The following is a 25,851-nucleotide window of genomic DNA, read 5'->3' as shown; positions in this document are numbered from 1 at the left end:
TCAGAAAAACCCCCAAATCCTCCCCAAAACCATCCAGGAGGGAACCGCCGTATCCAGAACTGCCAGAACCCCTCAAATCCCACCCAGAACCCCCAAAAAAGTGACCCCAAACCATTCAGGAACCCCCTCCTCAATTCCCCCCCAAAACTCCACCGAGACGCTGCAATCAAAAATTCCAATATTTATAGAAACTTCGGGAAAGAAACATAAAAATGGGGATTGGGAAAAGGGGGAAAATCCCCGGGAATTCGGGACTCCCGGGGGGAGCCGAGACCCCACTTTTGTCCCTCTGGAGCTCCAAAAACCCCTCAAAACTCCCCAAAAACTCCCCCAAAAACACCCCCAGAACACAAATTCGGCGGGAAAAGGGAGGGTGGGAATTTGGGGGGCTCAGGGCGGGGTGGGGACCCCGCTTTTCTCGCCCTTGACCTTGAGGAACTCGGCCATGCTGGAGAAATATTTTTGGTTGGCCTCGGCCACTTTCTTCTCGGCCGCCTGCGGGTTCACGATCTCCAGCCCCTGTGGGGGTCCCAGAAGGAATTTTGGGGGGGTCCCAAAAGCAGGGAGACCCCCCCCCCCGTCCTCCTCCCCTCAAAATTCCAGCTGGGAATTCCTCAAATCCTTTAAAATTCTGCCCAAATTCTCTTGAAATCCCTTCGGGATGGACCCAAAACTCCTCTGAGAGCCTCAAGGCTTCTCAAATCTCCTTTGGGAACCCCCAAAGTCCTTCTAGGACCCCCCCAAATTCCCTCCAGATCCCCAAATCCCCCTAAAACTCCCCCCAGCACCCCCCAAACCCCTCCAGGACTCCCCAAATCCCACTTGGGACCCCCTAAACACCCTCAAAACCCCCCCAAACCCCTCCAGGACCTCCTCAAATCCCATTTGGGACCCCCAAAACCCCCTCAAACTCCTTCCAGAGCCCCCCAAATCCCTCCAGGACCCCCCAAATTCCACTTGAGACCCCCCAAACCCCCTCAAACCCCTCTAGGACCCCCTAAATCCCTCTTGGGACCCCCTAAACACCCTCAAAACCCCTCCAGGATCCCCCAAAACCCACTTGAGACCCCTCAAACCCCTCAAGGACCCCCCAAATCCCACTTGAGACCCCCCAAACCCCTTCCAGAGCCCCCAAATCCCATTTGGGACCCCCCAAACCCCCTCAAAACCCCCCCAAACCCCTCCAGGATCCCCCAAATTCCTCTTGGGACCCCCTAAACACCATCAAACCCCTTCCAGACCCCTCAAATCCCATTTGAGACCCCCCAAACCCCTTCAGGACCCCCCAAATTCCATTTGAGACCCCCCAAACTCCCTCAAATCCCCCTCAAACTCCACTTGAGACCCCCCAAATCCCCCCCAAACCCCCCAAATCCCACTTGGGACCCCCCAAACCCCTTCAGGACCCCCCAAACCCCACTTGAGACCCCCCAAACCCCCTCAAACCCCTCCAGGATCCCCCAAATTCCTCTTGGAACCCCCTAAACACCCTCAAACCCCTTCCAGACCCCCCAAATCCCACTTGAGACCCCCCAAACCCCTTCAGGACCCCCCAAATTCCATTTGAAACCCCCCAAACTCCCTCAAATCCCCCTCAAACTCCACTTGAGACCCCCCAAATCCCCTCAAAACCCCCCAAATTCCACTTGGGACCCCCAAAATCCCTTCAGGACCCCCCAAATTCCACTTGAGACCCCCCAAACCCCTTCAGGACCCCCCAAATTCCATTTGAGACCCCCCCAAACCCCTTTAGGACCCCCCAAATCCCACTTGAGACCCCCCAAACCCCTTCAGGACCCCCCAAATTCCATTTGAGACCCCCCAAACCCCCTCAAACCCCCCAAAAATCCCCACCTGCAGGGGGGTGAAGGCCACGCTCGAGGCCGTGCCCGAGCTCCGGTCCCGAATGGTGGATTTACCCCCATAAACCACGCTCTGCTTCTGCAGCGTCCTCTGGGCAGCGTTAATTAGGGGTTAATTATGCTGATTAGGGGGTGATTAGCTTCAAAGGGGGTGATTAATCAGGGAGGGGGTTCAGGTACCTGCAGGGTTTTGCTGATCCGGGCTTTGGTGGCCTCGTTCACCTGGGTCTGGCGAACGCGGCCGCTGCCGGCCTTGCCCAGGTGGCCCAGGCTGAAACCCAGGTCCTCCTGGTAAGCGTCCTCCTCGATCTGAGGGGAAAATGGGGTTAAAAGTGGGGAAAACGGGGAAAAATGAGGAAAAAATGGGGTTTGGGAGGGTAAAAATGGGGTTAAAGGGGGGAAAATGGGGTTTGAGAGTCCCAGGTGGCCCAGGCTGAAACCCAGGTCCTCCTGGTAAGCGTCCTCCTCGATCTGAGGGGAAAATGGGGTTAAAAGTGGGGAAAACGGGAAAAAATGAGGGAAAAATGGGATTTGGGAGGGTGAAAATGGGGTTAAAGAGGGGAAAAGGGGGAAAAATGGGGTTTGAGGGTCCCAGGCCGAAGCCGGAGTCCTACTCCTAAGCCTCTTCCTTGATCTGAGGGGAAAATGGGGTTAAAAGTGGGAAAACGAGGAAAAAATGGGGATTGGAGGGGTTAAAAATTGGGAAAATGGAAAAAAAATGGGGTTTGGGAGGGTAAAAATGGGGTTAAAGGGAGGAAAATGGGGTTTGAGGGTCCCAGATGGCCCAGGCTGAAGCCCAGGTCCTACTGCTCGGCCTCTTCCTTGATCTGAGGGGAAAACGGGATTAAAGGTGGGAAAAATGGGGAAAAAACAAGTAAAAAATGGGATTTGGGGGGCTTAAAATGGGATTAAGGTGGAAAATGGGAAAAAATGAGTAAAAAAATGGAGTTTGGGAGGGTGAAAATGGGGTTAAAGGGGGGAAAATGGGGTTTGGGGGTCCCAGGTGGCCCAGGCTGAAACCCAGGTCCTCCTGGTAAGCGTCCTCCTCAATCTGAGGGGAAAATGGGGTTAAAAGTGGGGAAAACGGGAAAAATGAGGAAAAAATGGGATTTGGGAGGGTGAAAATGGGGTTAAGAAGAGAAAAATGGAGTTTGGGGGTGTTAAAACAGTGTTAAATGGAGGAAAAATGGGGTTTGAGGGTCCCACATGGCCCAGGCTGAAGCCCAGGTCCTCCTGGTAAGCGTCCTCCTCAATCTGAGGGGAAAATGGGGTTAAAAGTGGGGAAAATGGGAAAAATGAGGAAAAAATGGGATTTGGGAGGGTGAAAATGGGGTTATAAGTGGGGAAAATGGGAAAAAATGAGGAAAAAATGGGGTTTGGGAGGATAAAAATGAGGTTAAAGGGGGGAAAAATGGGATTTGGGGGTTCCAGGCCCAAGCCGGAGGCCTCTTCCTTGATCTGAGGGGAAAATGGGGTTAAAAGTGGGGAAAATGGGAAAAAATGAGTAAAAAATGGGAAAAATGAGTAAAAAATGGAATTTGGAGGGATTTAAATGGGGTTTTAGAAGAAAAATTTGGGTTAAAGTGGGGAAAAAGGGATTTGAGGGTCCTAGGCCAAAGCCCGGGTTGTCCTGGTAGGCCTCTTCCTCCATCTGAGGGGAAAATGGGATTAAAAATGGGAAAAATGGGAAAAAACGAGTAAAAAATGGGATTTGAGAGTGTTAAAATGGGGTTAAAAGTGGGGAAAATGGGAAAAAACGAGGAAAAAATGGGATTTAGAGGGGTTAAAATGAGGAAAAATGGGGATTAGGGGTCCCGGGTCATCTGGGTAGGCCTCTTGATCTGAGGGGAAAATGGGGTTAAAAGTGGGAAAAATGGGTGAAAATGAGTAAAAAATGGGAAAAATGAGTGAAAAATGGGATTTGGGGGGGTTAAAATGGGGTTAAAAGCGGGGAAAATGGGAAAAAACGAGTAAAAAATGGGATTTAGAGGGGTTAAAATGGGGTTAAAGGGAGGAAAAACAGGTAAAAAACGAGTAAAAAATGGGATTAAAAGTGTGAAAAACGGGAAAAAAAGAGTAAAAAATGGAATTTGGGGATCCCAGGAAGGTTAAAATGGGATTTGGGGGGGTTAATTAGCGTTAATTAGCGTTAATTAGTGTTAATTACCTCCCCGAAGCTCATCCTGTTGGCCTGCTTGCGGATCTCCGTCAGCCCCAGGCGCTCCTTCATCTTCCGGTACCTGCGGTAATTAGCGGCTAATTAACCGTTAATTAGGGGCTAATTAACCGTTAATTAAGGGGCTAATTAACCGTTAATTAGGGGCTAATTAACTGCTAATTAGGGGGCTAATTAACCGTTAATTAGGGGCCTAATTAACCGTTAATTAAGGGGCTAATTAACCGTTAATTAGGGAGCTAATTAACCGTTAATTAGGGGCTAATTAACCGTTACTTAGGGGCTAATTAACTGTTAATTCCGTTAATTAGGGACTAATTAACCGTTAATTAAGGGGCTAATTAACCGTTAATTAGGGGCTAATTAACCATTAATTAGGGGCTAACTAACCGTCAATTAGGGGCTAATTAACCGTTAATTAGCAGCTAATTAACCATTAATAAGGGGGTTAATTTGGGACACATTAATGGGTTAATTAGGAGATGTTTGGAGTTGATTACAAGTTCATTAAGAAGTTAAAGACAATTAGGGGTTAAGGCAGATAATTAAGAAAAAATCCGGAGTTGATTAGGGGTTAATTAGAGATTGATTTGGGTTAATTAGGAGAGAAGCAAAAATTTGTTAAAAGCTAATTAAGGCAAAAAATTCAGTAAATTATAAATTAAGTGATTAAGTAACTAATTAAGTAATTAAGCAATTTATGATCAATTGCATTAAAATATAATAAGTAATAAATAATTGCAAGTTAATAATTGGACGTTAATTAGGGTGCTAATTACGAGATAAATGGGGTTAATTAGGCAGTTAATTTGCATTAATAGAGGGACCAATTAGGGTGCTAACGGGGCCCTAATTAGCCCCGTTAATTAGGGTTAATTAATTAGGGGTTAGCCAGGAGTTAATTGGGAGCCCCCTCTCTTCTTCCTTAGTTCACCAGGGATCAATCAGGGACTAATTAGGAGCCAATTAAGGATTAATTAGTGCTAATTAATACTAATTAACGCAGCACTGGCCCCCTCTCTTCTTCCTCTGTTCTCCAATGATTAATTAGGAGCTAATTAAGGATGAATTAACGGTAATTAAGGGTGAATTAAGGCTAATCAAGAGGAAATTAGTGCTAATTAGTGCTAATTAAGGCACCTGCACCCCCCTCTCTTCTTCCTCTGTTCCCCAGGGATTAATTAGGAGCTGAGTAAGGATGAATTAATGCTAATTAAAGATGAATTAACGCTAATTAAGGACAAATTAACGCTAACTAAGGATGAATTAAGGCTAATTAAGGATTAATCAAGGGTTAATTAGTGCTAATTAGCGCTAATTAAGGCACCTGCGCCCCCCTCTCTTCTTCCTCTGTTCCCCAGGGATTAATTAGGAGCTGAGTAAGGACGAATTAATGCTAATTAAGGACGAATTAATGCTAACTAAGGATGAATTACCGCTAATTAAGGATTAATCAAGGGTTAATTAGTGCTAATTAGGGTTAATTACGGCACCAGCGGCCCCCTCTCTTTTTCCTCTGTTCCCCAGGGATTAATCAGGAGCTGAGTAAGGACGAATTAATGCTAATTAAGGACGAATTAACGCTAATTAAAGATGAATTAAGGCTAATTAAGGTCAATCAAGGGTTAATTAGTGCTAATTAGCGCTAATTAAGGCACCTGCGCCCCCCTCTCTTCTTCCTCTGGCCGTCGAGCGGCGCCGGCAGCGGCTTCACCTGCTTGACCGGGGGCGGCTCCTGCCACTTGTCGAACTTGCGCTCGATCTCCTCCTTCAGCTCGTAGCCCACCTGGAAATCCGGGAAAATCTGGGAATTTTGGGAATTCCGAGAATTCTGGGAATTCTGGGAAAAAATCTGGGAATTCTGGGGGAAAATCTGGGATTTTTGGGGATTTTTTTTTGGATTTTTGGGGATTTTTTGGGGATTTTTTGGGGGGATTTTTGGGGGTTTCGCTGCGCTCGATCTCCTCCTTCAGCTCGTAGCCCACCTGGAAATCCGGGAAAAATCTGGGAATTCTGGGAATTTTGGGAATTCTGGGGAAAATCTGGGAATTCTGGGAAAAAATCCGGGAATTTTGGGGATTTTTGGGGGAATTTTGGGGATTTTTTGGGGGATTTTTGGGGGTTTCGCTGCGCTCGATCTCCTCCTTCAGCTCGTAGCCCACCTGGAATTCCAGGGAAAATCTGGGAATTCCGGGAAAATCCGGGAATTCTGGGAATTCTGGGAATTTTGGAGGAAAATCTGGGAATTCTGGGGAAAAATCCGGGAATTTTGGGAAAAAATCTGGGATTTTTGGGGATTTTTGGGGGATTTTTGGGGGTTTCCCTGGGCTCGATCTCCTCCTTCAGCTCGTAGCCCACCTGGAATTCCAGGGAAAATCTGGGAATTCTGGGAAAATCCGGGAATTCTGGGAAAATCTGGGAATTCTGGGGAAAAAACTGGGATTTTTGGGGTTTTTTTTTTGGATTTTTGGGGATTTTTTTGGGATTTTTTGGGGGATTTTTGGGGGTTTCCCTGCGCTCGATCTCCTCCTTCAGCTCGTAGCCCACCTGGAATTTCAGGAAAATCTGGGAATTCTGGGGAAATCCAGGAATTCTGGGAATTCTGGGAAAAATCTGGGAATTTGGAGAAAAAATCCGGGAATTTTGGGGGTTTTTGGGGGATTTTTGGGGATTTTTTTGGGGGATTTTTGGGGGTTTCGCTGCGCTCAATCTCCTCCTTCAGCTCGTAGCCCACTTGGAATTCCAGGGAAAATCTGGGAATTCTGGGGGAAAATCTGGGAATTCCAGGGAAAATCTGGGAATTCTGGGAAAAAATCCGGGAATTTTGGGGATTTTTGGGGGATTTTTGGGGGATTTTTGGGGGTTTCGCTGCGCTCGATCTCCTCCTTCAGCTCGTAGCCCACCTGGAATTCCAGGGAAAATCCAGGAATTCTGGGGAAATCTGGGAATTCTGGGGAAAATCTGGGAATTCTGGGGAAAAATCCGGGAATTTTGGGGATTTTTGGGGATTTTTTGGGGGATTTTTGGGGGTTTCGCTGCGCTCGATCTCCTCCTTCAGCTCGTAGCCCACCTGGAATTCCAGGGAAAATCCGGGAATTCTGGGGAAATCCGGGAATTCTGGGGGAAAGTCTGGGAATTTTGGGAAAAAATCTGGGATTTTTGGGGGTTTTTGGGGGATTTTTGGGGATTTTTGGGGATTTTTGGGGGATTTTTTTGGCGATTTTGGGGGAATTTTCGGGAAACTTTGGAGGAATTTTTGGGAAATTTTGGGGAATTTCTGGGGGGATTTTTTGGGAATTCTTGGGAAACTTTTGGGAGGGAATTTTGGGAATTCTGGGGAAAAATCCAGGAATTTTAGGGGTCCTGGGGGGGGATTTTGAGAGGATTTTGGGGGAATTTTTGGGGATTTTGGGGGAATTTTGGGGGGATTTTTGGCGAATTCTTGTGAAATTTTTGGGAGGGAATTTTGGGAATTCCTGGGAATTTTGGGAATTCTGGGGAAAAATCCAGGAATTTTACGGGTCCTGGGGGGGATTTGAGAGGATTTTGGGGGATTTTAAGGGGATTTTGGGGGAATTTTTGGGGATTTTGGGGGAATTTTGGGGAGGATTTTTGGCGAATTCTTGTGAAATTTTTGGGGGAGAATTTTGGGAATTCCTGGGAATTTTGGGAATTCTGGAATTTTGGGAATTCTGGGGAAAAATCCGGGAATTTTAGGGGTCCTGGGGGGGGATTTTGGTGGAATTTTTGGTGATTTTGTGGGGATTTTTGGGGGGATTTTTATGGAATTCCTGTGAAATTTTGGGAGGGAATTTTGGGAATTCCTGGGAATTTTGGGAATTCTGGGAATTTTGGGAATTCTGGGGAAAAATCCGGGAATTTTAGGGGTCCTGGGGGGGATTTTAAAGGGATTTTGGGGGATTTTAAGGGGATTTTGGGGGAATTTTGGGGGGATTTTTGGGGAATTCTTGTGAAATTTTTGGGAGGGAATTTTGGGAATTCCTGGGAATTTTGGGAATTATGGAATTTTGGGAATTCTGGGGAAAAATCCAGGAATTTTAGGGGTCCTGGGGGGGATTTTAAGGGGATTTTGGGGGAATTTTTGGGGATTTTGGGGGGATTTTTGGGGGGATTTTTATGGAATTCCTGTGAAATTTTGGGAGGGAATTTTTGGGAATTCCTGGGAATTTTGGGAATTCTGGGAATTTTGGGAATTCTGGGCTGACCTTGCCGTCCTGGCTCTCGTGGAAGCTGTCCACCCGCGCCGCCAGCGTGCACTTGGCCGCCACCAAACGCGCGGCTTTCCTCCGCAAATCCTGCAAAAATCCCAAAAAAACACCTCAGATCCGGGGAATTTGGGGAATTTGGGGAATTCTGGGGAATTTGGGGAATTTTGGGGGGATTTTGGGTGAATTTTGGGGGATTTTGGGGAATTTTGGAGGGATTTTGGGGAATTTTGGGGGATTTTTGGGATTTTTGGGAATTTTGGGGATTTGGGGAATTTTGGGTGAATTTTGGGGGATTTTGGGGAATTTGGGGAATTTTGGGGAATTTTGTGGGATTTTGGGGGGGATTTTGTGGAATTTTGGGGAGATTTTTGGGGGATTTTAGGGAATTTTGTGGAATTTTGGGGGATTTTAGGGAATTTTGAGGAGATTTTTGGGGGTTTTGGGAATTTTGTGGAATTTTGGGGGGATTTTGGGGAATTTTTTGGGATTTTTGGGAATTTTGGGGGATTTTCTGGGATTTTGGGGGCTTTTAGGGGGATTTTAGGGAATTTTGTGGAATTTTGGGGGATTTTGGGGAATTTTGGGGAGATTTTTGGGGGGTTTTGGGAATTTTGTGGAATTTTGGGGGGATTTTGGGGAATTTTGGGGGATTTTTGGGATTTTTGGGAATTTTGGGGCATTTTCTGGTATTTTGGGGGCTTTTAGGGGGATTTTAGGGAATTTTGTGGAATTTTGGGGGATTTTAGGGAATTTTGGGGAGATTTTTGGGGGGTTTTGGGAATTTTGTGGAATTTTGGGTGAATTTTGGGGGATTTTGGGGGATTTTTGGGAATTTTGGGGCATTTTCTGGGATTTTGGGGGATTTTGTAGGATTTTGGGGAGATTTTTGTGAGATTTGGGGGAATTTATGGGGGATTTGGGGGGATTTTGTGGAATTTTAGAAAGATTTTTGGGGGATTTTAGGGAATTTTGTGGAATATTGGGGGGATTTTGGAAAAATTTGGGGGATTTTGGGGGATTTTAGGGAATTCTGTGGGATTTTGGAGGGATTTTCTGGGATTTCGTGGGATTTTGTAGGATTTTGGGGAGATTTTCTGGGATTTTTTGGAATTTTTGGGGATTTTGGGTGGATTTGGGGGGGTTTTGGGGGATTTTGGGGGGATTTTTGGGGAATTTTGAGTGGATTTTGTGGATTTTGGGATTTTGTGGAATTTATGGGGGATTTTGGGTGGATTTTTTTTTATTTTGGGGTATTTTGGGATATTTTGGGTGGATTTTGGGGTATTTTGGGTGGATTTTGGGGTATTTTGGGTGGATTTTGGGGTATTTTGGGGTATTTTGGGTGGATTTTGGGGTATTTTGGGTGGATTTTGGGGTATTTTGGGTGGGTTTTTTTGGATTTTGGGGTATTTTGGGTGGATTTTGGGTGTTTTTGGGTGTTTTTGTGACTCACAGGAGGCAGGGACTGCACGATGTCGCTGTGGTAGATGAATCCCGTGTTTGGGTTGAATTTAGGTGGATTTTGGGGTATTTTGGGTGGATTTTGGGGTATTTTGGGTGGACTTTGGGGTATTTTGGGTGGATTTTTTTGGATTTTAGGATATTTTGGGTGGATTTTGGGTGTTTTTGGGTGTTTTTGTGACTCACAGGAGGCAGGGACTGCACGATGTCGCTGTGGTAGATGAATCCCGTGTTTGGGTTGAATTTAGGTGGATTTTGGGGTATTTTAGGTGAATTTTGGGGTATTTTGGGGTATTTTGGGTGGATTTTGGGGTATTTTGGGTGGATCTTGGGGTATTTTGTGTGGATTTTGGGGTATTTTGGGTGGATTTTGGGGTATTTTGGCTGGGTTTTTTTGGATTTTGGGGTATTTTGGGTGGATTTTGGGTGTTTTTGGGTGTTTTTGTGACTCACAGGAGGCAGGGACTGCACGATGTCGCTGTGGTAGATGAATCCCATGTTTGGGTTGAATTTAGGTGGATTTTGGGGTATTTTGGGTGGATTTTGGGGTATTTTGGGTGGATTTTTTTGGATTTTGGGGTATTTTGGGTGGATTTTGGGTGTTTTTGTGACTCACAGGAGGCAGGGACTGCACGATGTCGCTGTGGTAGATGAATCCCATGTTTGGGTTGAATTTAGGTGGATTTTGGGGTATTTTGGTGTATTTTGGGTGGATTTTGGGGTATTTTGGGTGGATTTTGGGGTATTTTGGGTGGATTTTTTTGGATTTTGGGGTATTTTGGGTGGATTTTGGGTGGTTTTGGGTGTTTTTGTGACTCACAGGAGGCAGGGACTGCACGATGTCGCTGTGGTAGATGAATCCCATGTTTGGGTTGAATTTAGGTGGATTTTGGGGTATTTTGGGTGGATTTTGGGGTATTTTGGGTGGATTTTTTTGGATTTTGGGGTATTTTGGGTGGATTTTGGGTGTTTTTGTGACTCACAGGAGGCAGGGACTGCACGATGTCGCTGTGGTAGATGAATCCCATGTTTGGGTTGAATTTAGGTGGATTTTGGGGTATTTTGGTGTATTTTGGGTGGATTTTGGGGTATTTTGGGTGGATTTTGGGGTATTTTGGGTGGATTTTTTTGGATTTTGGGGTATTTTGGGTGGATTTTGGGTGGATTTTGGGTGTTTTTGTGACTCACAGGAGGCAGGGACTGCACGATGTCGCTGTGGTAGATGAATCCCGTGTTTGGGTTGAATTTAGGTGGATTTTGGGGTATTTTGGGTGGATTTTGGGGTATTTTGGGTGGATTTTTTTGGATTTTGGGGTATTTTGGGTGGATTTTGGGTGTTTTCAGGTGTTTTTGTGACTCACAGGAGGCAGGGACTGCACGATGTCACTGTGGTAGATGAATCCCATGTTTGGGTTGAATTTAGGTGGATTTTGGGGTATTTTGGTGTATTTTGGGTGGATTTTGGGGTATTTTGGGTGGATTTTGGGGTATTTTGGGTGGATTTTTTTGGATTTTGGGTGTTTTTGGGGTATTTTGGGTGGATTTTGGGTGTTTTTGGGACTCACAGGAGGCAGGGACTGCACGATGTCGCTGTGGTAGATGAATCCCGTGTTTGGGTTGAATTTAAGTGGATTTTGGGGTATTTTGGGTGGATTTTGGGGTATTTTGGGTGGATTTTTTTGGATTTTGGGGTATTTTGGGTGGATTTTGGGGTATTTTGGGTGGATTTTGGGGTATTTTGGCTGGATTTTGGGTGTTTTTAGGTGTTTTTGTGACTCACAGGAGGCAGGGACTGCACGATGTCGCTGTGGTAGATGAATCCCGTGTTTGGGTTGAATTTAGGTGGATTTTGGGGTATTTTGGGTGGATTTGGGGGTATTTTGGGTGGATTTTGGGGTATTTTGGGTGGATTTTTTTGGATTTTGGGTGTTTTTGGGTGGATTTGGGGTGTTTTTTTGACTCACAGGAGGCAGGGACTGCACGATGTCGCTGTGGTAGATGAATCCCGTGTGGGGCAGGACGGAGGTGGAGGAGAAGCCGGAGAGCGTCCGGCGCTGGGCCCCCAGCAGGAGGATGTTACAGGCTGGCAGCTTGGACAGTGGGGTCAGGCCTCCTGCCACGCCTGGAACACACCAAAAACATCCCAAAATCAGCCCAAAAATATCCCCAAAACATCACAGAAATATCCCCAAAATATCCCCAAAATATCACAAAAATATCCTGAAAATATCCTGAAAATATCCCCAAAACATCCCAAAAATATCCCAAAAATATCCTGAAAATATCCCAAAATATTCTGAAATAACCCCAAAAATATCCCTGGAACACAGCGGGGTCAGGTCTCCTGCCACACCTGGAACACACCAAAAACATCCCAAAATCAGCCCAAAAATATCCCAAAACATCACAAAAATATCCCCAAAACATCACAAAAATATCCCCAAAATATCCTGAAAATATCCTGAAAACATCCCAAAATCAGCCCAAAAATATCCCCAAAACATCACAAAAATATCCCCAAAATATCCCCAAAATATCCTGAAAATATCCCCAAAATATCCTGAAAATATCCCCAAAACATCACAAAAATATTCCCAAAATATCCTGAAAATATCCCAAAAATATCCCCAAAATATCCCCAAAATATCCTGAAAATATCCCAAAATATTCTGAAATAACCCCAAAAATATCCCTGAAACACAGCGGGGTCAGGCCTCCTGCCACACCTGGAACACACCAAAATCATCCTGAAAATATCCCAAAAATATCCCAAAAATATCCCAAAAATATCCTGAAAATATCCCTCAAATACAGCGGGGTCAAGCCTCCTGCCACACCTGGAACACACCAAAAACATCCCAAAATCAGCCCAAAAATATCCCCAAAACATCACAAAAATATCCCCAAAACATCCCAAAAATATCCCCAAAATATCCTAAAAATATTCCCAAAATATCCCAAAATAACCCCAAAAATATCCCTGAAACACAGCGGGGTCAGGCCTCCTGCCACACCTGGAACACACCAAAAACATCCTGAAAACATCCCAAAAATATCCCAAAAACATCCTGAAAATATCCCAAAAACATCACAAAAATATCATGAAAATATCCCGAAAATATCCTGAAAATATCCCAAAAATATCCTGAAAATATCCCAAAAATATCCCCAAAATATCCCAAAAACATCCTGAAAATATCCTAAAAACATCTCAAAATTATTCCCAAAACATCACAAAAATGTCATAAAAATATCCCCAAAATATCCTGAAAATATCCCAAAAATATCCCTGAAATGCCCCAAAAATAACCCCAAAAAGATCCCAAAAAGATCCCAAAAATGACCCTAAAACACCCCAAAAATAACCATAAAAACACCCCGAAAAACCCCAAAAAACGCCCTAAAAATGACCCTAAAACACCCCAAAAATGACCTTAAAACACCCCAAAAATGACCCTAAAACACCCCAAAAATGACTCTAAAACACCCTAAAAATGACTCTAAAACACCCCAAAAATGACCCTAAAACACCCCAAAAATAACGACAAAAACCCCCAAAAATGACCCTAAAACACCCCAAAAATGACCATAAAACACCCCAAAAATGACCCTAAAACACCCCAAAAATGACCCTAAAATACCCCAAAAAAACCAAAAAAATGAGAATTTTTGGGGTTTTTAATGAGAATTTTTGGGGTTTTTAATGAGAAGTTTTGGGGTTTTTAATGAGGATTTTTGGGGTTTTTAATGACAATTTTTGGGGTTTTTAATGAGAATTTTTGGGGTTTTTATGAGGATTTTTGGGGTTTTTAATGAGGATTTTTGGGGTTTTTAATGAGAATTTTTGGGGTTTTTAATGAGAATTTTTGGGGTTTTTAATGAGGATTTTTGGGGTTTTTAATGAGAATTTTGGGGTTTTTAATGAGAATTTTTGGGGTTTTTAATGAGAATTTTGGTGATTTTTTTATGAGCATTTTTGCCATTTTTTCACTGCGATTTTTCCCGTTTTTCCCCATAATTTCCCCATTTTTGGGACAATTTTCCTGCAACAATTTTGGGGTGATTTTGGGTGATTTTGGGTTGTTTTGGGTGATTTTGGGGTGTTTTGGGTGATTTTGGGGTGTTTTTTGGTGATTTTGGGGTGTTTTGGGTGATTTTGGGGTGATTTTGGGTGATTTTGGGGTTTTTTTGGGTGATTTTGGGGCGTTTTGGGTGATTTTGGGGTGTTTTGGGTGATTTTGGGGTGTTTTGGGTGATTTTGGGGTGTTTCTGGGTGATTTTGGGGTGTTTCTGAGAGATTTTGGGGTGGTTTTGGGTGATTTTGAGGTGTTTTTGGGTGGTTTCAGGGTGATTTTGGGGTGCTTTTGGGTGATTTTGGGGTGTTTTTGGGTGATTTTGGGTTGTTTTTGGGTGTTTTTGGGATATTTTGGGGTGTTTTGTGTGATTTTGGGGTGTTTTGGGTGATTTTGGGTGATTTTGGGTGTTTTTGGGATATTTTGGGGTGTTTTGTGTGATTTTGGGGTGTTTTGGGTGATTTTGGGGTGGTTTTGGGTGATTTTGGGGTGTTTTGGATGATTTTGGGGTGTTTTTGGGTGATTTTGGGGTGTTTTGGGTAATTTTGGGGTGCTTTTGCCATATTTTGGTGTTTCTCACCCATGATTTTGGCAGCAGTGGAGGCCCCGAGGATGAGGGAGAGGTTGGGGGCGATGAAGGACATTCGGGACTCCACGTACTCGTAAATCCTCAGCTTGGCCCCGCTCAGCGCCAGCGCCATGTCACACGCGTCCTCGATGCGCCCCAGCTCCTCCTCCGACAGCTGCTGCCTGCTCAAAACCCGAAAAACACCCCAAATTCAGGATCAGCGACCCCAAAAACCCCAAAAACCACCCCAAAAACCCTAAATACACCCCAAAAACCACCCCAAAAACCACCCCAAAAACCCCCAAAATGAGCGCGGCCATGTCACACGCGTCCTCGATGCGCCCCAGCTCCTCCTCCGACAGCTGCTGCCTGCTCAAACCCCAAAAAACATCCCAAATTCGGGATCAGCCACCCCAAAAACCCCAAAAACCACAAAATTCACCCCAAATTCGGGATCAGCGACCCCAAAAACCCCAAAAAACCCAAAAAATTCCCCAAAAAATCCCCAAAAATCCCAAAAAATCCCCAAAAAAATTCCCCCTAAGAATCCCCAAAATTTCCCAAAAATCCCCCAAAAATCCCAAAAAATTCCCCCCAAAAAATCCATGAAAATTCCCGAAAATTCCCTGAAAATTCCCTGAAAAATCCCCAAAATTCCCCCAAAAAATTCCCCATAAAATCCTCCAAAAATTCCCCATAAAATACTCAAAAATCCCAAAAAAATCCCCAAAAAATCCCCCCAAAAATTCCCCAAAAAATCCCCAAAAATTCCCCAAAAATCCCCAAAAATTCCCCATAAAATCCCAAAAATTCCCAAAAAAATCCCCAAAAAATCCCCAAAAATCCCCCCAAAAATTCCCAAAAATTCCCCAAAAAATCCCTAAAAATTCCCTAAAAACTCCCCCAAAAAATCCCCAAAAAAATCCCCAAAAAAATCCCAAAAAAATCCCCAAAAAATTCCCTAAAAAATCCCCAAAAATCCCCAAAAAAATCCCAAAAAAATCCCCAAAAATTCCCCAAAAATCCCCAAAAAAATCCCAAAAAATTCCCCAAAAATTCCCCAAAAATCCCCAAAAATTCCCCAAAAAATCCCCAAAAATCCCCAAAAATTCCCCATAAAATCCCAAAAATTCCCCAAAAAATCCCCAAAAATCCCCAAAAATCCCCAAAAATTCCCAAAAAATCCCCCAAAAATAAAAAAAAATTCCCCCCAAAAATTCCCTAAAAATTCTCCAAAAAATCCCCAAAAATCCCCCAAAATTCCCAAAAAATTCCCAAAAAAATCCCCAAAAAATCCCCCAAAAAATCCCCAAAAATCCCAAAAAATCCCAAAAATTCCCCAAAAAATCCCCCAAAAATCCAAAAAATTCCCTAAAAAATCCCAAAAAAATCCCCAAAAATCCCCAAAAAAATCCCCAAAAAATCCCAAAAAATCCCAAAAATTCCCCAAAAAATCCCCCAAAAAATCCCCCAAAAATCCAAAAAATTCCCCAAAAATAAAAAAAAAATCCCAAAAAATCCCCAAAAAATCCCCAAAAAATCCCCAAAAATTCCCAAAAAATCCCAAAAATCCCCCAAATGCCCCTGGAATTGCGGAATTTTGGGAATTTTGGGAATTTTGGGAATTTTGGTGACCCCTGTGTGGTGGAGGCCGTCACGCTGACCACCATGATGGTGGCGTTGGTCAGGATCTGCTGAACGTTCTCGTTGTTCTTGCATTTATCCAGGGAATTGCCCAATTCCTGCAGAATTCAACCCAAAAATCAAAATATCAAACAGAGTTCAAGAAATAAACAGAAAAAAAATCTGGGAAAGGGAAAAAAAAAACCCAAAATTTGAGCCAACAAAAATATGGAAATTAAAAAAAACCCCAAAATTCAACCCAAAAAAATCTGGGATTTTAAAGAAAAAAAAACCCAAAATTCAACCCAAAGAAATTCTGGGATTTTAAAGAAAAAAAACCAAAATTCACCCAAAAAAATTTGGGAGTTAAAGAGAAAAAACCCCAAAATTCAGCCCAAAAAAATCTGGGATTTTAAAGAAGAAAATCCCAAAATTCACCCAAAAAAATCTGGGATTTTAAAGAAAAAAAACCCCAAAATTCACCCAAAAAAATCTGGGATTTTAAAGAAAAAAAAAAACAAAATTCAACCCAAAAAAATCTGAGATTTTAAAGAAAAAACCCCAAAATTCACCAAAAAAAATCTGGGATTTTAAAGAAAAAAATCCCAAAATTCACCAAAAAAATCTGGGATTTTAAAGAAAAAATCCCAAAATTCACCAAAAAAATCTGGGATTTTAAAGAAAAAAAAAACCAAAATTCACCCAAAAAAATCCGGGATTTTAAAGAAAAAACCCCAAAATTCAACCCAAAAAAATCTGAGATTTTAAAGAAAAAAACCCCCAAAATTCACCCAAAAAAATCTGAGATTTTAAAGAAAAAAAACCCCAAAATTCAACCCAAAAAAATCTGGGATTTTAAAGAAAAAACCCCAAAATTCAACCCAAAAAAAATCTGAGATTTTAAAGAAAAAAATCCCCAAAATTCAACCCAAAAAATGTGAGATTTTAAAGAAAAAAATCCCAAAATTCACCAAAAAAAATCTGGGATTTTAAAGAAAAAAAACCCCAAAATTCACCCAAAAAAATTTTGGGATTTTAAAGAAAAAAAAAAAAACAAAATTTGACCCAAAATTCAACCCCCAAAAAAATCCAGGAAAATCAAAAAATTCCCAAAATCCCACCCAAAAAAATTTGGGAGGGTAAAAAAATCCCAAAATTCAACCCAAAAAAATCTGAGAATCAAAAAAACCCCAAAATTTACCCTAAAAAAAAATCGAAGAAAATCAAAAAAATTCCCAAAATCCCCCAAAAATTTCCCAGGAAAATCCAAATCCAGGAAAATCCAAAGGGATCGAACGGAATTTGGGGGGGTTTGGGGGATTTTTAGGTTTTTTGGGATTTTTTTGGTTTTTGGGGTTTTTTGGGGGGGTTTGGGGGATTTTTGGGAATTTTTTTTTGTTTTTTTCTGGTTTTTTGAGGGGTTTTTGGGATTTTTGGTTTTTTGGGAGTTTTGGGGTTTTTTTTTGGGATTTTTTTGGGTTCTTTTGGGATTTTTGAGGTTTTTGGGGGGTTTTTTTGGGGGGCTTTTTAGGGATTTTTGGGGGATTTTTGAGGCTTTTTGGGGAATTTTTGGGGATTTTTGGGGTTTTTTGGGATTTTGGGGGTTTTTTGGGGATTTTTGTTGGGTTTTTTGGGATTTTTTTGGGATTTTTTGGGGTTTTTTTTTTGTTTTTGGTTTTTTTTTGGGGTTTTTGGGAGATTTTGTGGAAGGTTTGACTTTTTTGGGGGTTTTTTTGGGTATTTTGGGGCAGGTTTTGGGGTTTTTTGAGGGAATTTTGGGGTGCTTTCGGTATTTTGGGTTTTTTGGGATATTTGGGGCTGTTTTTGGGGCTGGTTTTGGGATATTTTGGGATATTTTGGGGTGTTTTGGGATATTTTGGGGTGTTTTTGGGGTGTTTTTGGATGTTTTTGGGGTGGTTTTTGGGGTATTTTTGGGATATTTTGGGATATTTGGGGCTGTTTTGGGGTGTTTTGGCTGTTTTTGGGGTGTTTTTGGCTGTTTTTGGGGTGTTTTTGGGGTGTTTTTGGGTGTTTTGGGGTGTTTTTGGGGTGTTTTAGGCTGTTTTTGGCTGTTTTTGGCTGGTTTTGGGGTGTTTCTGGGTGTTTTTGGGGTGGTTTTGGGTGGTTTTGGCTGGTTTTGGGGTGTTTTTGGGGTGTTTTTGGCTGTTTTTGGGGTGTTTTTGGGGTGTTTTGGGGTGTTTTTGGCTGTTTTTGGGGTGTTTTTGGCTGTTTTTGGCTGTTTTGGGGTGTTTTTGGGGTGTTTTTGGGTGTTTCTGTGTCCCCACCCACCTTGACGGTGCGGATGTAATCCAGGGCGTTGGGAACCAGCGACTCCAGCTCCGGGAATCTCTTGGAATATTTATCCCGGATAAACTTGTGGATGATGTCTGGTGGGGAGCCCCAAAAAATCCCAAAAATCAGACCCAAAATCAGACCCAAAACCAGACCCAAAACCTCCCAAAATCCCCCCAAAAAATCCCCAAAATCAGACCCAAAAAATCCCCAAAATCAGACCCAAAAAATTTTCAAAATCAAACCCAAAAATCCCCAAAATCAGACCCAAAATCCCCAAAATCAGACCCAAAATCAGACCCAAAATCCCCCCAAAAAATCCCCAAAATCAGACCCAAAATCCCCAAAATCAGACCCAAAATCAGACCCAAAATCCCCCCAAAAAATCCCCAAAATCAGACCCAAAATCCCCAAAACCAGACCCAAAATCAGGCCCAAAATCCCTCAAATTCCCCTCAAAATCCCCTCAAAAAATCCCCAAAATCCCCCAAAAAATCCCCAAAATCAGAGCCAAAAAATCCCCAAAATCCCCCCAAAAAATCCCCAAAATCAGACCCAAAATCCAACCCAAAATTCCCCCCAAAAAAATCCCCAAAATCAGAGCCAAACTCCCCAAAATTCCCCCCAAAAAATCCCCAGAATCAGACCCAAAATCCCAAAAAAATTCCCCCCAAATCAGATGCAAAATCCCCAAAATTCCCCCCAAAACCCCTCAAAATCAGACCCGAAATCCCCCAAAATCCCCCCAAATCAGACCCAAATTTCCCCCAAAATCCCCAAATTCCCCCAAATTCCCCCCAAAATTACCCAAATTCCCCCCAAAAATCTCCAAAATCAGACCCAAAATCCCCCAAACTGCCCCCAAAACCCCCAAATTCCCCCCAAATTCCCCCCAAATCTGACCCAAAATTCCCAAATCAGACCCAAAATCCCCCAAAATCCCTCAAATTCCCCCCAAATTCCCCAAAATTCCCCCCAAAATCCCCCAAATTTCCCCCAAAATCCCCAAAATTTCCCCCAAAATTCCCCAAATTCCCCCCAAAAATCTCCAAAATCAGACCCAAAATCCCCCAAATTTTCCCCCCAAAACCCCCCAAATTTCCCCAAAATTCCCACAAAATCCCCAAAATCCCCAAATTTCCCCAAATTCCCTGAATTCCCCCCAAATTCCCCCAAATCCCCCCCAAAATCCCCCAAATTCCCCCCCCAAAAATCCCCTAAATCCGACCCAAAATTCCCCAAATTCCCCCCAAATCAGACCCAAAATTCCCCAAAAAATCCCCAAATTTCCCCCAAATTCCCCCAAATTCCCCCAAAATCCCCAAATTTCCCCAAATTCCCTGAATTCCCCCCAAATTCCGCTCTCACTGAGCTCGTTCTCGATCTCCACCGTCAGGTTGTTGGCGTCCACGATCACCCGGTACTCGGGAGCCGCCTCCACCGGCCCCAAAACTGCCCAAAAACACCCAAATTCACCCAAAATTCATAAAAATCCCAGCGGGAAAACACAAAATCCACCCAAAATTCACAAAAATCCACCCAAAATTCACCCAAAATTCACAAAAATTCCAGCGGGAAACCCCAAAATCCACCCAAAATTCACAAAAATTCCAGCGGGAAAACACAAAATCCACCGGGAAACCCCAAAATTCCCAAAAATCCACCCAAAATCCACCCAAAATTCACCCAAAATCCACAAAAATCCCAGCGGGAAAATACAAAATTCACCCAAAATTCACAAAAATGCCACCTGGAAACCCCAAAATCCACCCGGGAAACCCCAAAATTCCCAAAAATCCACCCAAAATCCACCCAAAATTCACAAAAATTCACAAAAATTCCAGCGGGAAACCCCAAATTCACCCAAAATTCACAAAAATTCCAACGGGAAAACACAAAATTCACCCAAAATTCACAAAATTCACCCAAAATTCACAAAAATTCCGATAGGAAACACAAAATCCCACCTGGAAACACAAAATCCACCGGGAAACCCCAAAATTCCCAAAAAACCACCCAAAATCCACAAAAATTCCAGCGGGAAACACAAAATCCACCCAGGAAACCCCAAAATTCCCAAAAATCCACCCAAAATCCACCCAAAATTCCCAAAAATTCCAGCGGGAAAACACAAAATTCACCCAAAATTCACAAAAATCCACCCAAAATCCACCCAAAATCCACCCAAAATTCACAAAATTCACCCAAAATTCACAAAAATTCCAGCGAGAAACTCCCAAATCCACCCAAAATTCACAAAATTCACCCAAAATTGACAAAATTCACCCAAAATTCACAACAATTCCAGCGGGAAAACACCAAAATTCACCCAAAATTCACAAAAATCCACCCAAAATCCACCCAAAATTCCCAAAAATCCACCCAAAATCCACCCAAAATTCCCAAAAATTCCCAAAAATTCCCCAAATCCCATCCAGGACCCCCCAAAATCCTCCAAAAATTTGGGAATTTTGGGGTTTGGGAAGGGAAATTTGGGAATTTTGGGGAAATTTGGGAATTTTGGGTGGATTTTTGGGAATTTTGGGGTTTGGGAAGGGAAATTTGGGAATTTTGGGGAAATTTGGGAATTTTGGGAATTTTGGGAACAGAAATTTGGGAATTTTGGGGTCTGGGAAGAGGAAATTTGGGAATTTTGGGGCTCTGGGAAGGGAAATTTGGAAATTTTGGGGATTGGGAAGGGAAATTTGGGAATTTTGGGAACAGAAATTTGGGAATTTTGGGGTCTGGGAAGAGGAAATTTGGGAATTTTGGGGAAATTTGGGAATTTTGGGGTTTGGGAAGAGGAAATTTGGGAATTTTGGGGAAATTTGGGAATTTTGGGGAAATTTGGGAATTTTGGGGAATTTTGGGAATTTTGGGAACAGAAATTTGGGAATTTTGGGGAAATTTGGGAATTTTGGGAATTTTGGGAAGGGAAATTTGGGAATTTGGGGAAATTTGGGAATTTTGGGGTCTGGGAAGTGGAAATTTGGGAATTTTGGGGAAATTTGGGAATTCTGGGGCTCTGGGAAGGGAAATTTGGGAATTTTGGGGAAATTTGGGAATTTTGGGGTTTGGGAAGAGGAAATTTGGGAATTTTGGGGAAATTTGGGAATTTTGGGGAAATTTGGGAATTTTGGGGAATTTTGGGAATTTTGGGAACAGAAATTTGGGAATTTTGGGGAAATTTGGGAATTTTGGGAATTTTGGGAAGGGAAATTTGGGAATTTGGGGAAATTTGGGAATTTTGGGGTCTGGGAAGTGGAAATTTGGGAATTTTGGGGAAATTTGGGAATTCTGGGGCTCACCTTCGGCAGCCTTGGGCTGTTTCCCGATGTATTCCTCGATTTTCTGCATGATCTCGGCAAACTGCGGGAAAATCCCAAAATTCCGGGGTTTTGGGGTGGATTTGGGAATTTTTGGGAATTTTGGGGTGGATTTGGGGGATTTTGGGATTTTTTGGATTTTTTCGAATGGATTTGGGATTTTTTGGGGTTTTTTTGGGGTTTTTTGGGGATTTTTGGGGTGGGTTTGAGATTTTTTGGGATTTTTTTGAGAGTTTTTGGGGAATTTTGGGATTTTTTGGGAATTTTGGGATGGATTTGGGGCTTTTTGGGATTTTTTGGGAATTTTGAGATGGATTTGGGATTTTTTGGGAATTTTTGGGGTGGATTTGGGGCTTTTTGGGAATTTTGGGGGTTTTTGGGATGGATTTGGGGTTTTTTGGGGTAATTTTGAAGGATTTTGGGTGTTTTGGGGTAATTTTGGGTGTTTTTAGGGTGATTTTGGGGTGATTTTGGATATTTTTGGGGTGTTTTAGGGGTATTTTTGGGTGGTTTTGGGTCTTTTTGGGGTATTTTTGGTTTTTTTGGGGGTATTTTGGGGTGTTTTTGGGTGTTTTTGGGGTAATTTCAGGTGTTTTTGGGGTAATTTCAGGTGCTTTTGGGTGTTTTGGGGGTATTTTTGGGTGTTTTCTGGGTGTTTTTGGGGTATTTTAGGGTGTTTTTGGGTATTTTAGGGTGTTTTGGGGTGTTTTCAGGTGTTTTTGGGGTGTTTTTGGGGTGTTTTCAGGTGTTTTTGGGGGTTTCTCACCGCTCTGGACCCCCACAGTTTCGCGATGCTCCTCACAGGGGGTTCAGGGGTGTTTTGGGGTATTTTGGGGTAATTTTGGCTGGTTTTGGGTGTTTTTGGGGTAATTTCAGGTGTTTTCAGGTGTTTTTGGGGTGTTTTTGGGGTATTTCAGGGTGTTTTTGGGGTGTTTTTGGGGTGTTTTCAGTCTCTCTCACCACTCTGGACCCCCACAATTTCGCGATGCTCCTCACAGGGGGTTTCAGGGGTGGATTTTGGGTTATTTTAGGGTATTTTTGGGTGGTTTTGGGTGTTTTTGGGGTAATTTCAGGTGTTTTTGGGTGTTTCTCACCGCTCTGGACCCCCACAGCTTCGCGATGCTCCTCACGGGGGGTTCAGGGGTGTTTTTGGGGTGGTTTTGGGGTGTTTTTGGGGTGTTTTTGGGTATTTTAGGGTGATTTTGGGGTAATTTCAGGTGGTTTTGGGCTGTTTTCAGTCTCTCTCACCGCTCTGGACCCCCATAACTTCGCGATGCTCCTCACAGGGGGTTCAGGGGGGTTTCAGGGGTGGATTTTGGGGTATTTTGGGGTATTTTGGGGTATTTTGGGGTATTTTAGGGTGTTTTTGGGGTGTTTTTGGGGTAATTTTGGGTGTTTTCAGTCTCTCTCACCGCTCTGGACCCCCATAATTTCGCGATGCTCCTCACAGGGGGCTCAGGGGTGTTCAGGGGTGGATTTTAGGGTATTTTAGGGTATTTTAGGTTGTTTTTGGGGTAATTTCAGGTGTTTTTGGGGTATTTCAGGGTGTTTTAGGGTGTTTTTTGGGTGTTTTCAGTCTCTCTCACCGCTCTGGACCCCCATAATTTCGCGATGCTCCTCGCAGGGGGTTTCAGGGGTGGATTTGGGGGTAATTTTGGGTGTTTTTGGGGTGTTTTTTGGGTGTTTTTGGGTGTTTTAGGGTAATTTTGGGGTGTTTTGGGGTAATTTCAGGTGTTTTTGGGGTGTTTTTGGGGTGTTTTCAGGTGTTTTTGGGTGTTTCTCACCGCTCTGGACCCCCATAACTTCGCGATGCTCCTCACAGGGGGTTTCAGGGCTGTTTTTGGGGTGGTTTTGGGGTGTTTTTTGGGTGTTTTGGGGTATTTTTGGGTGATTTTGGGGTAATTTCAGGTGTTTTCAGGTGTTTTTGGGGTGTTTTTGGGGTAATTTCGGGTGTTTTTGGGGGTTTCTCACCGCTCTGGACCCCCACAGTTTCGCGATGCTCCTCACAGGGGGTTTCAGGGGTGGATTTGGGGGTATTTTTGGGTATTTTAGGGTGTTTTTGGGGTAATTTTGGGTGTTTTTGGTCTCTCTCACCGCTCTGGACCCCCACAGTTTCGCGATGCTCCTCACAGGGGGCTCAGGGGTGGATTTTGGGGTGGTTTTGGGGTAATTTTGGGTGTTTTTGGGGTATTTTGGGGTGTTTTTGGGGTGATTTTTGGGTAATTTCGGGTGTTTTTGGGGTGATTTTGGGGTATTTTTGGCTGTTTTGGGGTGTTTTTTGTCTCTCTCACCGCTCTGGACCCCCATAACTTCGCGATGCTCCTCACAGACTCCGCGGCCTCGGGCGGCTCCGGCTCCTCCCGAACGTCCTCGATCGGGGGCTCCTCCCCCCCCTCGGAGCCTTCGGCCTCATCTTCCTCCCCCGCGGCCTCCTCCAGGTCAGCCAGCAGCTCGTCAGCCAGGGACATCCCTCAGACTGGGGGAACTGGGAGCACTGGGAGCAACTGGGAGCAACTGGGAATAGAGATACAGCTCAAACTGGGATGAACTGGGAGCAGGGACATGGCCCAGACTGGGGATACTGGGGATACTGGGAGCAACTGGGAGCAACTGGGAGCACTGGGAATAGAGATACAGCTCAAACTGGGATGAACTGGGAGCAGGGAAATGGCCCAGACTGGGGATACTGGGATGGACTGGGATGGACTGGGAGCACTGGGAATAGAGATACAGCTCAAACTGGGTGAACTGGGAGCAGGGACATCCCTCAAACTGGGGATACTGGGCAAACTGGGATGGACTGGGAGCAACTGGGAGCACTGGGATGGACTGGGAGCACTGGGAATAGAGACACAGCTCAAACTGGGTGAACTGGGAGCAGGGACATGGCCCAGACTGGGGATACTGGGAGCACTGGGATGGACTGGGAGCACTGGGATGGACTGGGAGCACTGGGAATAGAGACACAGCTCAAACTGGGAGCACTGGGAGCAGGGACATGGCCCAGACTGAGGATACTGGGAGCACTGGGAGCACTGGGGGAACTGGGAGCAACTGGGAGCACTGGGAATAGAGACAGGGCCCAGACTGGGGATACTGGGATGGACTGGGAATAGAGATACAGCTCAAACTGGGTGAACTGGGAGCAGGGACATGGCCCAGACTGGGGGAACTGGGATGGACTGGGAGCAACTGGGAGCACTGGGACTAGAGATACAGCTCAAACTGGGTGAACTGGGATGAACTGGGAGCACTGGGGGATACTGGGAGCAACAGGGATGAACTGGGAATAGAGACAGGGCTCAGACTGGGAGCACTGGGATGAACTGGGATGAACTGGGAGCAGAGACATGGCCCAGACTGGGATCACTGGGGGATACTGGGAGCACTGGGATGAACTGGGAGCTCAAACTGGGAGCACTGGGATGAACTGGGAGCACTGGGAGCAGCCCGGAGCCCCCCCCCGCACGGCCCCAGCCCCTCCCCCACCCTCGAACCTCCCGAAATTCCCGAAATTCCCGAAATTCCCCAGAAATTCCCGGGAATTTTCCCCTCCGGTACCTCCCGCTCCCGTCGCAGCCGCGCTGACGTCACTGCCGCGCGCCCCGCGCCGCCCAAAATACGTCACTTCCGCTTTGGTCGCAGTGACGTCATCACCGCGCGCCCCCTCTCCCCCTCAGGCGGGGTCGCCGCGCTCCGGGCCCGGCCGAGGCCGCCGCCGGTGACGTCATCGGGCGGTGCGTGACGTCACGGGGCGGTGGGGGGGAACTGGGAGCTACTGGGGGAGCACTGGGAGCACTGGGATGAACTGGGGGGGGCACTGAGGGGTTACTGGGATGAACTGGGGGGGACTGGGGGGGTCACTGGGAGCTGCTGAGGGGCACTGGGAGGAACTGGGGGGGACTGGGGGGGTCACTGGGAGCTGCTGAGGGGCACTGGGAGGAACTGGGGGGGACTGGGAGGGACTGGGAGAGAACTGGGGGGGAATTGGGGGAGCAGGGGGGGGTTACTGGGAGCACTGGGGGGCACTGAGGGGTTACTGGGATGAACTGGGGGGGACTGGGAGGGAACTGGGGGAGCACTGGGGGGTTACTGGGGGGTTACTGGGAGGGACTGGGAGGGAACTGGGGGGCACTGGGATGAGTGAGGGGGCACTGGGAGCTACTGGGGGGCACTGAGGGGTTACTGGGGTCACTGGGATGAACTGGGGGAGCACTGGGGGGGTTACTGGGATGAACTGG

General features: G+C 44.8%; 1 protein-coding gene across 3 annotated transcripts; it reads right to left on the bottom strand.

The window, feature by feature from the left end:
• Window positions 1–168: 168 nt before the first annotated feature.
• PRPF31 (pre-mRNA processing factor 31) lies at window positions 169–24,244 on the bottom strand. 3 transcript variants are annotated; one of them, XM_058859717.1, is made up of 14 exons: window positions 24,202–24,244; window positions 23,902–24,095; window positions 21,593–21,653; window positions 19,653–19,736; window positions 18,282–18,379; window positions 16,005–16,111; window positions 14,382–14,551; window positions 11,693–11,850; window positions 8,265–8,354; window positions 5,697–5,824; window positions 4,030–4,102; window positions 2,043–2,171; window positions 1,855–1,953; window positions 169–519 (listed from the first exon to the last, which is right to left on the bottom strand). In XM_058859717.1, exons 2-14 carry the CDS (start codon window positions 24,076–24,078, stop codon window positions 391–393), a joined length of 1,503 nt encoding a protein of 500 aa, XP_058715700.1. In that variant the 5' UTR covers window positions 24,079–24,095; window positions 24,202–24,244; the 3' UTR covers window positions 169–390. The 3 variants fall into 3 exon arrangements, with proteins under 3 accessions (XP_058715700.1, XP_058715701.1, XP_058715702.1); XM_058859718.1 differs by lacking the exon at window positions 24,202–24,244 and having other exon boundaries at window positions 23,902–24,124; XM_058859719.1 differs by lacking the exons at window positions 21,593–21,653; window positions 24,202–24,244 and having other exon boundaries at window positions 23,902–24,055.
• Between the last annotated feature and the right edge of the window lie 1,607 nt (window positions 24,245–25,851).

Source organism: Poecile atricapillus, chromosome 30, assembly GCF_030490865.1.
Source record: "Poecile atricapillus isolate bPoeAtr1 chromosome 30, bPoeAtr1.hap1, whole genome shotgun sequence".
Classification (NCBI taxonomy): domain Eukaryota; kingdom Metazoa; phylum Chordata; class Aves; order Passeriformes; family Paridae; genus Poecile; species Poecile atricapillus.
Note: the sequence above shows the minus strand (reverse complement) of the source record. Positions and strands in the feature narration are given on the sequence as shown.